This window comes from Cardiocondyla obscurior, linkage group LG22 (assembly GCF_019399895.1).
Source record: "Cardiocondyla obscurior isolate alpha-2009 linkage group LG22, Cobs3.1, whole genome shotgun sequence".
In the NCBI taxonomy this organism is placed as follows: domain Eukaryota; kingdom Metazoa; phylum Arthropoda; class Insecta; order Hymenoptera; family Formicidae; genus Cardiocondyla; species Cardiocondyla obscurior.
Window position 1 is genome coordinate 3056185 of NC_091885.1, and position 18122 is coordinate 3074306.

The following is an 18122-nucleotide window of genomic DNA, read 5'->3' on the forward strand; positions in this document are numbered from 1 at the left end:
CCGTCGCGGCCGATCCCAGGCCGATCTTCGAGGAAGGTGTGGCGGTCAGATAGAGAGAGCGAGGGGATAGGAGAGACGAGAGAAAGGGCAGAGAAGATCAGAAGACGTCAGAGACCTTCGGAGCGAGCGTGAGAGGTCGCCATAGGGCCGGGCGTAAAGTCCCCGCGGCCAAATCTCTGATGATCGTTTCTTCTCTTCGTCGTTCTACAGCTTTCCCCCTTTTTTTTTTTTTCTTTTTCTTTCTTTTTCGCTCGCACGTGAAATTTCTCCGTTATCCTCCGCGAAATTTTAACGTACCGATAATCCCCGAAATGAGTTTCGGCGCGACCGCGATCAGGGGGCCCGCAACAGGTCGGCGAGCCAAGCCGAGGGGCCTCGAAGAAGGCCGATTTCGCTTCTTCGCGAGGGGGCCAGCTCGCCGCTGGTTTTTCCCCCCCAGTTCTGTTCCGTTCCGTTCCCGCCGTTCAGATCGGCGAGCGTCACTCGGCAGAACGGAGCGGCCTTACGGCCCCGTGCCCCGTGGAAAAGTGGTTAGGTTCCCGCAGCTGTCAGACGAGGCCGCGAGTTACAGGTGTGCATATCGCGTTCGTGCGCCTACGGTCGTGTGCATGCGACGAGTGGCGGGACGCGCCTGTGTCTCGTTACGCAGGACCCGATCGATCGCACGCGGATTTCGCGGAATTTACCTTCGGATAGCTGCGAAACGCGAGGCGAAGACCTCCGACATATACACAGGCAAGTGGCGACCTACGGTAGTGTGTTAGCATAGGGCCCTGAGTACATACCACTCCGCCGTAGGGACAGAAGTTCTTCGGTGTGGAACCACCGAGCTTGGTATTCCGATAAGAGTACTCTAAACTTTTTTTTTTTTAACGATCCTACTTCCACTTCTGTCTTTCCTTTTCATATATAATTTAAATCGAGCGAATAGCGAAATTAATTACATTTTTATTTACTAATTATTTTTTATTGTTTTTATCAACGCGCGTGTTCGCCAAGTTATTAAACCCTCGATAGTTTCGTGAGGCAATGCACCCATTCATGCGGCGGTACAATCAAAGTATTTAAAATTCGGCGCACGCGGGTACATCAATAGACGTGCGACGCACGCTTAAGTAGCCGTGGAATGTTCATTTAAGGATCAAAACGAAGAAAGAGACGAATACGACTCGTCGCGGCTTAAGATATTCTCGTCGCGGCGTAAAATATTTTGCGTAAAATCACGGCAACGACGTAGCGGAGCGTCGATACACGTCGAGAGGAATTTCACGTTCGGAGCGCGCGAGTCTTCTTCAACGGGCCCCATCTTCGTCGATCTCGTCCATCGGCAACACTTTCATCTTGCAAAGTATTTTCGTTATAAATTATCGTCGTCGTCGAGGATCAGCGGGAAACGATTCGCCGCGAGATGGATAACGTGGAAACGGGTTTAAGCGTGAAAGTAATTGAGGAAGTGGATGAACCGACAGGCTCGCTCCTCGCGCGCGGCCGGCAGGTAAAAGCCCCGGCTCGTGGAAAATTGACGTTTTTCCGTCGATCGGAAAGGCCGTGGCGTATAATTAAAGAAAAATTATGCGGGAAATAGTGTTCGTTTACGTACCACGCGATCGCGAGATTATATTCACAATTTTCGCGGCGAGCACTTCCGAAGGTACGCTAATGTCCGTCGCAAGGATTCATCCTCGTTATCCATCATACAAGATTTATTCGTTTCATCGTCATATTACGACATCCCAGCCCGTGATTCTCAATTCTATTATCGGAACTTTCCAAAGCAATATTAAAAGATTGCTCATCGCGACCGTCAAGGACGAACCGGTGGAGTCCACTTGGTGTCGAAGAATTTATTGACCGCGCGTCTTTTGACTTATTTCAGCGGTGTGTAATTTATTTATATTTAATTAAAAAAAAAAAAAAAAAAAAAGGGACACGAGTTAAAGTTTTAATAATGAATCAGAGAAATCGCCGGCGAAATTCAAGATATGCGATCTTGCGGCGCTTTTCTTTCAAATCAAGTAAATCGACAGCAGTCATCCGACGAGTCGATTAAGTGTCGAATACGCCCATAATAACGGGCCTGTCCACTATCCAGCGCGTTCACCGTATCAATCCGTTTCCTGAATAACGAGTCTCCCCGAGCCGTGGAGGACAAAATGATGAAATCCGTTTATTTCCGCGAACAGCGAGTGATGGCCCTGCGCCTGAGAGGTAGCAAGGATGTCAAGAAGAGCTTCTATTATGTCTGGTACCTCGGCGCGAGAGAGGCCAAGGGGGTGGACGCGATGCCCGGTGCCATAGCTTACCTGCTGGAGCGGGAACGACTTCAGGAACCTTTCAAGGTCACACTGCAGGTGAGCGGTACCATTCTGAAATCCGGTTTCGGCGGCGCGGCAAGCACCGAAAATATCGCCGCGGAAACGAATCGGCCGGCGACGATCCGCGCGCTTAACCGGCCGGGGCTCACGTTAACATACTTATCGTTTTACCTTTCACCCTTTCTGATTTTTTTTTTTTTTTTTTTCTTGTTCCACGTGCTCGTACGCGCGACAGCAAAAGCAATCCCCGACAGGCGCGAAATCGAGCGAAATTTATGACTTTATCCCGCGAGCCGCAAGTTTGCGCGATGGGCTTTTCCCCGTCGTTCGCGGCGGAACGAACGAGTTCCGACGCGGTTTGACGACGCTTTGGCGCAACTTCAGGAACGTGGGAATTTTCGGCGAACAGCTGAGGTGAGATGCAATAACCCCGTTGGGACGCGATCTCGCATTACGCGTCAACGCGGAGAAGAAACGAAGTCATCCGCGCAGCACGAATTCGATGGTTTGTGTCGAAAGATCTCCCGGTTGCCGCGAAAACGAACCGCGCGTTGTTCCTCGTATGTTACAACACGCGTCCGTTTCCTAAAGCCGACTTTGATATTATGTATTTGTAACGTTACGCGCTCGCCGGCACGGGTAAATGTAATAATAAATTCACTGACCCGAATCTTACGAGAAACGAGTGCAACGCTAATATACGCTACTTCGATGGGGAAAAGAGAAATTAAACGTACGAGCGCCAAAACTGTTCCGCGACCGTTAAACGTGGACGCGTGGCCATGTGCTTCCACGGCGAATATCAAGTGGCGTCTGTAGAAGGATACGCTTGCTCGTTTAGAAATCGCGTTTACCGCCGATACGTGATGCAATAAATCTCGCTCCGCGGTTTTCGAATCTGCACGGCGCGAAACATGATTTAGCCGCTCGTATTAACGGTCAGAAACGGAGGCAACCGGGGGGTTTTTTTTTTTTTTTTCTTTGTAAACGAACTCCTTATTCCACGCCGCATTAAGGTTCACCAGACGCGCCAAATCAAAAGGAGATTATTGCCCGCGAACGGTGGCGCGATAGAAAATTTATGCGTTCACATCGTGCAGATATAATTTTGAAACGCCGCGATAACGACGGCGAAACTGTCGTTAAAAGTTACGGAATCGGTTCTTTAGGTGGTTGAATAACCGATCAAATTTTATCTCCAGCTGCGTACGCACGTTATCGCGAAGTTTTTTAGGTAATTGTTTCGCTCCGTGCGCAATTAGAGTTAAAAGAATTTTTTTTTAATTAACATGATTAATTATACATTTATATAACATTTGTATAAATTTTTTTATGCGATGTAAGATTTTTTTTTTAATTCGCCCGACGCACGAGGCACGCACGTGCGTACGTTTTGGAGATAAAGAAAAACGCGTTACGAAACGAGATCTAATCGTTGTGCAAGCTGTTTAATTGTCAGCGTAGCGATGCGCAGGGAAAGTCTACGAGGTATCCGTGGGTGGTGGATATCCATAACCGGTCTCGCGAGCGTTTCAGCAATCGGAATCGTCGCGATGATCGACAGCGCGGTAATTAAGTGCTTTCGCGATGTGGAACACATTGTACGGGGGAGAGAATTACGCGGCACACGCCTCCTCGCATATCTACTCTCGCGTGATTCACTTTAAGTACAAGGACGAACGTTTGCGCGGGACGCGCGATGAGGAACAAGGCGATTGGGAGAGAGCTAGAAGTTGTACGATGCGAGGAGCTACTTAAGAACCGATCACTAATTTATGCGAGAAGCTCTGTCATCGTGTCGGAAACTCAAAGAACCGAAGTTTCACTCCGGGATATATTCCTTTTCCTCGTCGTTAACTATATCTGCGTCGTTAATTATCCATTTAAACTACGACCGTCATGCGGAACAAAGTGTCGTGATTCGCGGGAGAAGAAGAAAAAAAAAAAAAAAAAAAAAAAAAATTGCCGCGCGAGCGGACTTGGGAATTAGCCACGTGGCATGCATGGATTTTGTGTTCGGTAGGTGAGCAACAAAGGTCTGAAGATTATACAAACTGTTCACCCTGGCGGTTCGACGAGGTCGGCAGTGAAACACCTAGTGCCAGGCCACGCGGTACTGGCAGCCGTGCAGCGTGAGGACGTCGTGGCCGCGACTCTGCTCCTGCCGAATCCAGCGACGAACAATCCCGTGCACGTGCACGCGTACAGGTTACTACGCCATTTATTATATCAGTCGGCAAAGGTTTAATTAACGTGACAGTAATCAAGTTTTAATTTATAGACTAATCTGTGAAAGCTTTAATTTTTTTTTTTCTTTCTTTCTTTTAAATACATTAAAATATTAGTCGGTTAGACGTAGACTCGAGTCACTCATTCGTTAATTAGAACAGAAATGCAAATTTTTACACGAGTGCAAACGCGGATTTTATTAGAAATGCAGGCGCAATATGGGAACTTGAGATACCACCGCGGTTTATATCCATCAAGTCCAGGGAATTCGCGGCTGAACAGAGGCCAGTCGGTTCATCGCTTTAATCTCGCTCGTAACGAGCCGCGTTCCGTTCTTTAATTAACGACTTTCGTAATTCTAACGGATCGTTAATGATTTTCATAATCCACCGGCGTTCGCACGTAGCTCGGGTCGCGTCGCCGCCGCGAAGTCGCGAACGAGTGGAAGCATTCGGAGCAACCTTGCCATTAAATTGCAAATTATCAGGGCTATTAGTTCAACGATCTCCTTCGCAGCGGTGTGATAATTAGCGCGCGTTCTAAAGTAATTGTTCGGCGTTCAAAGGTGGTTATCGGCCGTGTTCTATCTCGCGCGCGACGGGGACAGTAACAGAACCATAAATGTCATTCCATGAGAATCGATGCCGATTGTTCGATCGAAGTTAACGCGCGATGGCGCGCGATCTCTTTGGTATGCTCAATGAAAGTCCCGTTAAAGAACATTTTACTCTATAGAGAAGCTCGGATAAGATATTACCTATATATCTCGCCATGTATGTACGTATTGTGTACTTTATATAACCGACGACCTAGATGAGAAAAAGTAGCCGATCTTTTTTCCCACCGGGAACGGCGATTGCACCTATCGCGAACTTACATCTACACGTAATAAGATGCGCATTTTTCTTTTTTTTTTTTCTTTCGTGTACTTTTTATAAACAGATCAGTTAAATCTCACACTTATCTTGCATGAAAGTTTTGCGCCGCGTCTCTACGTGATCCTTTTTCTTTCGTCTCGATCGTTTGAAGACACTCGGTATAGCATTTGCGTGCGACGTTACATAAAGGAAGACGGGCAAATTACAACTCCGGAGTATCGCTGTAGAGCCAGCGGGATAAGATTACATCTGTCTCCCGTTTCTTCTCCGGTCACCCGAACGGTGGAGCTTCGTTTTATCTTTCGCCTTGCTTTTTTCGCGATTCCAGGTGCGACTCGGTCGAGACTGCCGAACTGTTAGGTGGCCAGCTGAAAGCGCTAGCGTCACACACCGATAATTTGGCCAGGGTCACGGCGAGCGAAGGCAGAATTCGCAGCAATCTAGGCAGCGACGGCCGAAGTACCAGAGAGTCCGAATCGTCCGAAGGTAGCGGTGAGCTCAGACACGATCCGGTCCAAACCACGACCATTTACGAATCTTTGGCCGCCGAGTTGCGGGCGAAATTAGGTGAATATCAACGAGTCGTCGCTTGACGATTTTGTAGAAAATCCCATGCCTACGTCGGGAGGCAGAGAGGCATTTCGAAAAATAAATAAGCGAACGATTAAAAACGTAAGGATATAACTCAATGTAATTTTTTTTTTTTTTTCGGGCTGCCCGAGAGTTTCGTTCGTTTCTCTCATTACCATTTATATGAAACGCTGCTTTCGCAGTCAACCGATATCGGCCGCGCGCTAAAGAACGAATGTTCCGCCGCGGCATGCGTGTCAAGGTAACGTCGGTACGAAGCAGATAATCGTTTTCAGGCAGAGGCAATTCCGGCGACAATGACGTCGGCCCGATATTATTACCGCCGCGCGACTACGATACCGTGCACAGGCACCGCGGTAACTTGGCCGGCATCGAGTTCAGACGTTGCCTGAACCAGACCATCGTGGGTGGTAGCACGGCCGTTGATAGAGGTGGCACGAGAAGCGCGGCCAGCAGCGGCATAGGATCCGATAGCGCGGCAACGCCACCGCCTTATCAAACGCATCATCCCCTCGGCCAGAGACCGTCCAGACCGTCCAGAGATTCCTCTTCCGGTGAGTGATTATCGTCGTAACAAAGATCTGGGAGATGAATCAATTGGAGAACGAGTTCTCTCGGATTTTCGAAACATTAATTTTATTTTATTCTTTTTTATATGTATATTTTTTTTTTATCCGTTGTAAATAATTCATCTTCCAGATTTTTGAAATTATTTTCTCCTCGGCGGCTTAGTAACTTTCTATTTCACAACGTAAATGTTCGATATTATAAGCAGATTAATTTAATATTCCGCAGACCTTCCATTTCGTATATTTTTCTCATTTTTATTTGACAATTTACGACCAGCGCACTTTTCCGACAAATTAAAGCTTGTACTGATATGAAGAAGCACATGTATGAAATTAGTTAGCAAGTAGGTCGTTGCAACGCGATGTCTGAGAGGTATTTTCGCGACTCGGCCGTTGCGTCAAGTTACGATGCAACATCCCATTTCAGTCAAGAAAGCCTGCGCCGAGGGAGCGTGCGTAAAATTGCCCGCGAGCGTGACAATTGCATCCAGCGAGTGTGAAACTTGCCGTGAATATTACGCTCGCCCAGTTCCTAGAAAATTCCGCATCATTGGCCAATACCTCCGAGAGTATCGTTGCGTGGGTACGTTGCACGGTCGCGAAAATAGGTTTTCAGGACGTAAACACACGGAGTTTACCTCGGAGCAGCTATTTCAACGCAATTACCTTCTTATTTGGCATACTTAATGAGAAATTTATACCGTGTCAACTCCGGCAATTAAATTTATCGCAGCCTCAAACGCGGCAGCGATAACTGCGATCACGAAAGTTGTACAACTTATTGGATTTATTTATATTCTAAGATCTGTAAACTGCGTCGTAAAATAATGAAAGTCGACGACACGATCGTGAGATCGCGATCGCGGGAGAGGAAGATTAAAAGTTATGTAAACTCCGCCGTTTGGCGGGCGTGCGGGCAAAAGGGAAAAAAAAGGCGCGGGGGGGAGGAGGGGCAGGGAAGGGAACTGCATCGTTGCGTAATTTGCGGCTAATTGCAAAATGGAAAGTTTTTAGAATAATCTCGGTGCCGTTGAGTGGACGCATCATTACGCCGGTTAAACGGACGACGCAAGCCCCGATGCTGGGCGCCGTACGAAAGTGAAAGTCTTCGCTTCTTCTTTTCGCGACCCGTCTCAGGAAATGATCGCGCACCCAATAATCATTTTTCTCAAAGCGAGGAGAATCACCGAGATCGACGAAATCACCTTTACGCGCGGCAATAAACGTAGAAAATGAAATGATTGATCTCGAAAAACCTCGCTGACGAAAATCGGATGAAATAGGACTGCGTTTGTCGCCGTCAGTCGTCGTGGAATTACAAAAAAGATAATTCAGCCGATTGAATTTCTTTATCTCTTTCCCCCCCCTTTTTTTTTTCTTTTCTTTTTTATTTCAATGCTATTTTCTCGCTCTCTCTCCCATTCTCTCGCGAGCCACACGTCTCATGCGCATGAAAGCGGAAATGATATCCACGATCGGAGATTCGTACTCGTACTCGGCTGGCAACGACAAAAATTTCGGCGCTTTCTACTCGCTGGACATATGCCCCGTGCGTGCCGGCTCAAATCTTATCGGCTCTCGTAGAAAACTGGGCAGTGGCGAACCGTGTGTGCGACCTCGTAACCCAGTTTGCCAATAGTTACGAAAATCGTTTCTCGTCTCCGAAGGCACGTCCGCGTTTTCCTCTCTCCTTTTTCCGGCTGTTCCGTCCATCGAGACCTCTGGGACTGAATGCGGAATCGGGTTCGGCCTGGTTTTGCCATCATTCTAACAATAAAAAGCCATCCACTTTCACCGGGCGCGATCGAAACGCAGCCGAAAAAACTTGCATTCAGGGCACTTCTATAACGCGTCGCGCTTCGGTGAGGGGAAAAAAATATTGCGAGTTCGCACGTTAAATTTCATTATAAAAAGAGAGAGAAAAAAAAAAAAGGCCGATCTAGGCTCGATGAAAATTCATCGAATTCGGGAAAGTTGGCAGGGGAGAGAATTACGCTTCGCGAACCAATGGCGTTTTCTCTTCACGGTGAATCTCGTAAGCCGCTTAACGACCCGCGCGACCGAAATTTTCTGCGGTTAAATCTTTGAAGATAAACGGGCCCGACCGCAGACCGACGGGATCCGACTACCGACCGGCGACCGGTGAGGAAAGGGCCGCTAAATACTCACGATTCGATTAAGAGAAATTTATTTCGTCCGCAATGTCTCTCTCCGAGAGACGGAGGGAAAAGGGGGAGAGTGTAACTCTCGAGAATATCTTGAGAATGGGAACGCGACAGAGAGAAGAATAACGGTTGATGTTTAGCATAAATGCTTCTTTATTGGTACTCGAGTCAAAGTCGCGCGCGCCGTACGAGAGCCCATTCTATCTGCTTTATCCTTTGCACAAAGCCAAGTTCCGATATTGCAGCGGTGCTTATACCCGAGATGCACGCGACGCTTCGTACTATCAAGGCATATCGCGCCTGTCCTCTGGGGCGTGCCGAACTCGCGAGGAAACGTGTTTTTAACGGACGACTGACCCATATAACGTCGCTGAATAAATTTCAAGATGAGAAGGACGGCGAGAGGGAAAAAAAAGGAAAAAAAATAAAAAAATAAAAAAGCGACGAGTCCTATACCCCGTCGCACAGTATGCACCGGCAGATACGCTCGGCCTCGGCGTTAAGCTCTCGCTACGCGAGAGAGATTGTATTGAGCACCTGTTACAGTGGAAGAGGAATACCGTTAGGACGTCGTCGTGTCAGCGGCAGGTACCACGACGGGCGTATATATCTCGGCTGGCTCCAGGGCTACGTTCGCCCGTGAGAGGAAAAAAAAAAAGAAAAAATAATAAACCCCCCCTTTGATCGCCGATATTGATGGACTTTGCGCAAGAGCGGTTTTAATAGACCGGGTGAATAGGAAAAAAAAAAAGAAAAATTAAATGTCCTACGTAATTATGTACCGTTAACAACCGCTGATTCCCACATTATGACGAGTAATTAGCAAGCGATACCAAAACAATGGAGCTTGAAATCGCTCGCGCGGGATGATTCAACTCGAATTACGTGTGATTTTTCTAATTTCAAATTCTCTTCTCCTCTCCGATCGTGTCCCCAGGCTTCGTAACTGACCCGCCAAGTTTTACGGCGAGCGTTTTCTTCCCGAGCACGTCCGGCGTGCGTTAAGCCGGGTCAGCCGCCGTGACAGAGCACGGATAGTAAAGTGGAAAGGAGAATATTGTTTACGTTATTCGACGAAACGCACTGGTGAACCTCCCTAGATGGGGAGCTACGCCGGGCAGGTTCGAGCCAGGCGTTCAATTTCGAAGCTACCGCACGGACGTTGAAGTTACACCGGCCGCTTGTGAAGATCCATTCGTTTAATGCGAACGAGATCTCCTTACCTTCCAACTCGTCGAAATAACAGACGCGTCCTAATTCGAATTTTAGGAGCACCGACCGGAGATTAAAAAAAAAAAAAAAAAAATTCTATAGAAGTTAATATTCACGGAAGTAACGTGACGCTGCGCGAATTTCGCGAGAGAGAAGAACGCTATTTGTTGATTTAACATTGAGTAAATTAACTCGAAAATATTGATTTATTTCGCGACGGGATAATCGAGTGATGCGACACGCGGATATGCATTCTCCTTCCGTCACGTTTGCGTTTCGCATGATTAGAGAGGACGCGACAGATGCTGGACCGCGATGATCAACATCTGATCGCGCGATTTTTTTCTGTCTTTCTTTTTTTTTTTTCTCCCGCTGTCGTCCCACCGTGTGAACGGCGCCTCGTTTGCTCCTACCAGAAATCCTTGCGGTTTTAAAGCGACATGGCACACTTAAACCGCCTTCTGCACGTCGTATAGTCACGACTGCAGCCTCTGCATCGCGTCTCGCGTGACGTAGCGCCGCATTTCGCACCGCGAAACTATTCTACCGCTCAGATCCGAGCCGGAGATTAGACGTCGGCTTATCGCTTCGCGGCGATGCTAATCAATTACCCTCTCGTCGACGTCTTATTGTGCGGGCGAATTTTTAACACGTCTCGTTATATACCGTTAGGTGCGTATACCGTTTCGAAAGTCGCCGATATTACGATGAATCAAAATTGCCCGCCGTCAAAGCCGATATTACTCCGCGCGACGGACAAAGGAGCGACACGCGCGGCCGCGAATTCTTTTCTATGCGCCAACGTTACCGTGCCGCCGCGGCCCGTCGTTGTTAGACCGTCCGGGAGAGCACTCGGAACGGAATTTCACCCTCCGATTCTTACCTAATACGGTAACAGCACTCCACCTCGGTCTTTTACTGCGTATCGTTGCGCAAAAGAGTCCTTCTGCGAAGAGGCGCGTTTCCACGCGCGGTTGAGAGAAGGCGGGGACCCGAGAGCGCCGCTGCGTGTCGTCGTTGTTTACGGCAACGGGTAATGACAGTTATGCTGATGATGATGATGATGAGACGTTGTCTTGACGACGACGACGACGACGACGACGACGGCCAACAGCGCATAAATTCGTGCACGAGTCGACCTCGTGGGAGGCCGTTGTACGTACGGAATAAAGTTCCGCATTCTCGGCCCACAGCCCGAGGCACCTCTCAACCTCCTCGTGTCTCATCGGTGCTCCCGCCTTCTCTCTCTTTGCGTCTCTTTAACCCGCTACCATTCTTTGAACCTTCCTCGACCTCACCGAGATGCTAGATCTCGCGGAAATGATCACAGGCTGATTTTTCACGGACTGAAATTATGAGGACGTTTATTGTTTGAGATATTAAACCGTATCTCTGCACGTCGCTACGGTTCGAGCTTGTTATAATTAGCACACAGTTGCGAGGAATTTTTTGGCGCGAGAGAGACACGTTCCGTGTAAGGAGGTAAATTATAGCGGTAGTTTTAATCTATGTAACGATCCTTTGTAGACGACGATTGGGGTGTGCCGAACGAGGATAACGATTATCTACCCGAAGTGGAGACAGCTGCGAGTCTGACGTTGCCGCGGCTACCGCGAAGCCCCGAGAGGCTGCCCAGTCAAGTGAGCAGGGGAGTCTCGCCGGGCTGCAACAGGAATCGACGCGCGGCGGAATTTAGACAGCGATCACCGAGTCCTCAATATCAGCCCAGGGTCAATCCCAACGAGGTGACCAGCCCCAGAGAAAGGTTTCAAGATGCCAAGGAAATGTTTAGGGCGATGGAGAGGGAGGCCATCGCCAGGCCTATTCTCTCCAGGCAAAGAGATATCGAACATCATCCTGTACACCGGTACGCTTTAAGATATAATTTTTTTATTTTTTTTTTATTTTTTTATTTATTTTTTTTTTTTTTAATTAAATAAAGAATAAAATTTATTAATGAAATAAAATTTAGTTAAAAAATTAGATTATTTTTAAAAAATTGTACGCCACGTTTATTCAACGCGAATGGGTATTCTAGTTTGTGAAACGCGCAATTCGATCGTAAGTAAAAGTCAGAATGTAATGTCGAGAGTATCAGTTCAGAGATCTGAGCGCGACATCGATCGCTGTCACGCTTTTCGTTTTGCACATATACGGTCTTGTCCAGCTTTCCATGCTCGAACGGGTTTCGACAAACATTTTCACCGATTGAACCGTGTTCTTGCAAGAGAGATTTATGAAGATACAGATATATATCTCTATGCGTTGAGGAATGTTAGAAATTGCAGTCAACATCGGTATTCAGCATAACCACATTTCTAATAATTTTTAATATTTTAAATAAAACTTCAGAACAATTTTGATAGTAACTATCGATTGGCGGTAGAATTTATTATTTTTTGTTAACTAATAAAATCATAAGAATTTATTTTAACAGAGTCCAGTCGGCGAGACAAGTTCACGAGGACCGATCTAGTCGGCAATATCCGGCGAGTTTGAACTCTATGTCCTCGCACGAGCATGGAATCAGACGGAGTCAGCCAGATGTGCTCGATCGCGAAAATATTATGTCTTACAAGAGTAGACCGCGACCCAGGACTCATCATTATGCGACCGAGCGTCCACCTGAGCCGGAAGCTTCGAGACCGCGGCCGAGGAGCTTCTACGATAATTCATCGGTCGGTAGAGAGTTCAGAGATCAGAGGAATCTCGTCGATCAGAGAGACGTAAGTTCTGTCTTCGCGATTTGTAATCGATTATTTAACGCTAGGCTTACTCTAAACCTAATTCTAAAATTCTAACGTAATTCAAAGATTCTAAAATATCTCTTCATAAAACAGATGCGAGAATTTCGGGAACGCGCGCAGCATTCGCGAGAGCTACGCGACAAATTGCGGACGAGAGGTTCGACTTACCAGGAGTTGTCGGAGCACGAAAGATATCCTGGACTCGATCGCGAAAGTGCCAGACCGCCTTTGGAGATGATACCGACGTCCGGTAGATACCGTCACAGCTACGCCGAGCCGCCGAGATTGGGTCTAGCCGCACTCCATCCTTATTGATGCCCTAGAATCATTTTAATTGGTGAATTATTTAATGAATTAACCGACATATCGCGCTATCGTTATTATTCATGCACTAAGCCTTGACCGTTCAGTGTGTTCATGGCTATTGGCCTTTATCCCGCCTTTGCAATAAGATGAGAAAGGAAAAACGAGATCGAGAATTGCGATATAAATTTTTTTTTCTTTTTTTTTTTAAGTCTAGGACGTTAATAAGGAACGTTAATAAATATCAATATTATTCTTCAATTATTCTTCAAAATATTAACGATTTTATCGGTAACTTTAATTATACGTATAACATATAAGTCATTTATTTAATAAACAATTTAATGACGGAATTTATATAAAACTGTTAGTGTTAAATTTAAACGACGTTGCAGACGTCGACGACTTGCTCATGTATCGTGCCACTGAACAGTCAACGCCGATTGGAGATTGTATATGTATGTAACGAGAGTTAAAGTAGCTTGTGTATGTATTACATTTTTGATAAATTAATTTTCGTGTATCGTTGTTATCGAGTACGAATCTAGGATTTCGTTGATAGAATGGTCCCGATTAAAGGAACGAATTCTAATACGATCCCGTGTTCGTACCATATTGTTATGCGTCAGATGCAAACACTAACAATATAATAATAACAGTAACAACATCATAATACTGATAATAACAGTACCAATAATAATTGTAACAAAAATCTTTTGTATTACTTATTTCCACCTTCGATGCACCGAAAATTAACACATCGGGGCATCGATCATGCTCGAAAATTAATTATATAAAAATGTCCAAACATATTTATCGATAAAGCTAGTTATTACGTAAAAAAGAATATCTCCTTTAACAACAAAAAGTCGCCAATAAATCCGTCTTTATCGTAAAGACATATTTACTTGTTGAATAAGATATTTATTACGAATTACGAAATATTTTGTGCCTTGTGCACAAAAAGAAAAAAAAGAAAAATAATAATTAAGTAAATATTTCTCTCATTAAACGTATTACATAATGGTAAGTTTCTATCCTGAATTAAGATAATACATCCCAATTTCTCGTTGCATAATGGGATTTCTAGAAGGTAGCGTGTATAACACACCGTGAATCTTCGTTCGTTTCGCGATCATATCCCAGTAACATCAACTGTTACGTAAAAAGAGATATTCTGCTGTAATAAAATGAATTCAGAGAATTTTTTGCAGCGACACTCGCATGCACTTATTTATTTCGTATTCACATACGTAATACAGAGATGAAAATCGAGCACGAGAGTGGCGCAACGTATGTGATCTCTCCGATTTCCAGGAAGACGTCGCCTCTGGGGCTATGTTACATTTCGCCGAACCCAATGCTCCGAGTGCAATGGGTTCTACACGTGTAACAGCGATACGAAAAGCACACGTGGAAGATGCTGATACGCCGAGACTCTAATTAGAAATTTGCGGAATGCTGATTTTGATTTCAACAGTTAAATGTTACCTGTCTAATAAAATAATTCAGATACATTTAGCTTTAACTTTACAGCTTTGATAATTGCGAAATATTATTTTATAAAATAAATAAAAATTAAATAATATCTTTCTCGATACGTGGTGCAATATACACATGTTATAGATAAAGAAAAAAATATACTAATAATATATTATCAGCTGGAGACCCCGTATATCAGCTTTCGCATTAAGAGGAGAAATTGCTTAAACGCAATGCGAAATAATTCCGTACAAAAATTGATCTATATCGCGGTTTACGCGATCAGGAAAGTACAACAAGCGCCTAAGTGTAATATATTATAATTTCGTGAAAGTCTCCTCGCCTTAAGACATAATAATTCATTGGGCATATATCAATATCCACGATTTATTCATACGTCTCGTTTTCACTCACACCCCCTCTCTCGCTCGTTCTGCATTTAATTTGCATAAGTGGAAGCGCGCGCGACTCCGCTTCGAAAAAAAAAAAACGATTTATGAGGAGCTTTCGTAAACCATAATCTCAGTAATATCCCGGCTGTAATTTCGCAAAGGTAAGGCCGAGATTATAGGACGCGTGGAATTGTCACTGTCTCCGCTTTTTTTTCCCCCCGCTGATGAGACCCGCAATCGCGCGGAACATTGCTCCATTCTCGAGCAGAGCGTTATACCGGATGACCGTTATTAAGAACGGTACCGAGCGGAATGGTCGTGTCGCTCTCTCATAACGTAATTCGCACGCCGCCTAATGTAATTCAGAAATTCGATTACCGTTGCGCTGCCGCGCTCGCCGCGCTCAAATTCCCAGAGACACGGGGCATCGTTTTCGCATCCTTTGAATACAAAAGTCCGACGCGATCTTTCGTCATATATCTTTGACGACATTTTCAATGTCAAAAGAATTAAAAAAAAAACTGTGCAAATCGATTACTTGCCTCGTATATTTTTTTCTTTTTTTTTTTTTTTTCTTTTTTTTTTTTTTAATGATTTCGCGCAACGAGAGCGCTATTTCTTCGCGAGGCTGCTCGACTCACATATGTACAATTCACATGGTGCGTGTCAGTATGTGCGTGTGAAATGCAGCACGAATAAACAGGCTTCCCTTCTTCTGTAAAGGGATTCAACGTCTTAAACCTGCTCGCTTCTCTCGATGGCAGTGACCTGTTATAGGGGTCTCACGGGCCTCAGGGCTTTTATACTCGCGCGCACGCGATAGTTCCTGGTTAAATGCCAGACGTTGTATTGCGCACTCTGAACTACATCATGATTTCGTCGTACCATTTATTCACACACATGCCGCGAAAAAAAAAAAAAATTACAAAACGCCTTAACGTCTCTATACAACTAAATTATCATAAATATAATTAATATTATTGCCAAATGTGGAATATTTTTAATTAAATATCACTAAAAAAATTTTTTTTGAACGTAAATTTATTAAATTAAAAAAAATAAATTTATAAATAACAGGTGAACATAATTACAGACTAAATGAGTGTTTTAATGTACGTCAAATACGTGAAATCATTTAACTTTCGCGACGATATTGTCATCGTGATAAATTAATCAACTATGATGACCTCGTGTCTTTCTAAAGGCACAGGAATACGTGACGGAAAAGCGAATGCGAATACCCATGTACGTGTCGGAAGACTCGGAAGTGATGTTGCTTCCGACGTTTATGTCGGAATAATTAAAAAAAAAAAAGAAAAAAAAGTTTTTCTTCGTTCACAACTGTATTTAATGAAGTTGCATTATTAATTGAAACGTGCGGATAACGCTGAACGTTAACATTCTTTTTTTTTTTTATAGTTTTGATTATTTGACATTTTTGCCGAATTATGTCGTCTATAATAAGACGTAACTTACGACACGGGACATTTGCGACATTCAAATTCAATTGCCATTTTAATCAGTAAAAGTGAGCTATCATTAGCTATTACAGCCGCGATGCTCGAACGGCAAATACCTCTAACGTTTATGTCTCCCGTTATTTAACTCAACTCGGAGACTTCGATGCCCAGTCACGCTATCGCCAACTGGACAGCACGAATGAACGCAATTGAGCGCACGAGATTGATAGACATAAGAATACTTAAAACACAACTGTTCATGGATGGCAGGGAAAGAACGAATCGTAGTCTATTATCATAGCGTTCTTCGCAATTGGCAACTAATTTACTGTGAAAGACAATGCGACTTAGTTCTCAATATCTGTTAGGTTCATATAAGATATGCGTAGATATTACGTATTATTATCTGTTTTCTAAGGAAAAGATAATTTCAGATTTTTTTTTTTCTTTCCCCTTTTCCTTGAAATTAGTAATTAATAATCATAAATTATAAATCTTTCATTTTTCTTTTTAAAATATTTACGTAGATCGTTTCCGACATAAATGCATTTTTAATAGAAATATTTGAAGTTTTTTCTTTTTTTTTTGCAATAAATTATAATGACTAATTATTGTCTTTGAGGCGGTCTTACAACGCACAATCATCTTTTTCTTAACGTTTCACCGAACTTTCTCGTGGTCTAATCGCGCGCGCCAACGCCGTCATTTACGCATCGTGGAAGTTTCAGGCACGCGGAAAACAATTACCCGTCGCATGTGAAAGAAAGTACCGCGCCTCGACAAAAATGGCACCGACGGATATTCATGCCGGGTCGACAAACTTGCACATTTCACAGATCTTTAGAAGTCCTTGCAACGAGACTTCGACTATCGCTTCTATTTGCATAGAACTTTCGAATTGTTCGTTTGCCTGTCTGTTAGAAAGCTATTACACTCACTGATACAAGGGTATGCTTTCTCATTGGTAAACCGCACCGAATTATCTTAATTTTAAAGTAAAATGCTGCTACTTGCTACCCGATACCTGTTCACTTTAAAGAATCTTCATTATAAAAGAGCAAAAAAAAAAAAAGAATTTAATTAAATAAAATAATTCTTTGCTCATAGAAATAATAACACAAAAACCTTAAGTACAACAATTTTTATAATGTTCTATTATTTTTCTTATAATTTTATTTGGGTTATTTCTAATATAATCGCGGAAGAAAAAAAGAAAGATAGCATCGATAAGTGAACCAGTCACGAGTAAAAGAGGGGATTGGAGAGGATTCTTGGACAAGAGGTGATTGCACTGTACGCGGCTTTTGGAGTCTTTGTAATTAACGTGACGACGTCCCACTGACCCACTGGACGATCAATTTTTTTTATTTCCTCTTTTTCTTTTTATTCACGTTTGAAACAAACGCTTTTCAATGTATCGAACTTGTTAAAATTCGTCGAAAAGTTTTGGACTCGCTAAGAATAGTTTTATTATAATTATTTTTTTAATTTTTTTTTTTTTATTTAAAGAAAAGCATCGCGATTTTTGTGCGGCTCGCAAATTTAGAACTATATTCACCGATCGTGCTCACCTTCGGGATACGAGACGCATCGAAGGTCAGCATTTCGGAGATTCTCCAATAAAGAAACAATTAATTTGCATAATGATGAGCCTAACTCCGGGCCATTTCGAAAGTATCTACCTATTTTCCAAGAATTATGACAGATATTGTGTTGCTGGCCTTCGCAATAAAACGCATCTTCGTCCGACTGTGAGATACGGTAATCGTCGCGAAAAAA

The 18122-nt window shown here is 44.1% G+C and overlaps 1 protein-coding gene across 1 annotated transcript; it reads left to right on the forward strand.

Annotated features, from left to right (window-relative positions):
- The first annotated feature begins 981 nt into the window (after window positions 1-981).
- On the forward strand, window positions 982-15855 carry LOC139110982 (uncharacterized). Its single transcript, XM_070670982.1, has 7 exons — window positions 982-2351; window positions 4339-4523; window positions 5751-5989; window positions 6289-6567; window positions 11487-11826; window positions 12397-12685; window positions 12800-15855. The coding sequence occupies exons 1-7, from the start codon at window positions 2154-2156 to the stop codon at window positions 13019-13021; spliced, it is 1752 nt and encodes a 583-aa protein (XP_070527083.1). The 5' UTR covers window positions 982-2153; the 3' UTR covers window positions 13022-15855.
- Window positions 15856-18122: the final 2267 nt, after the last annotated feature.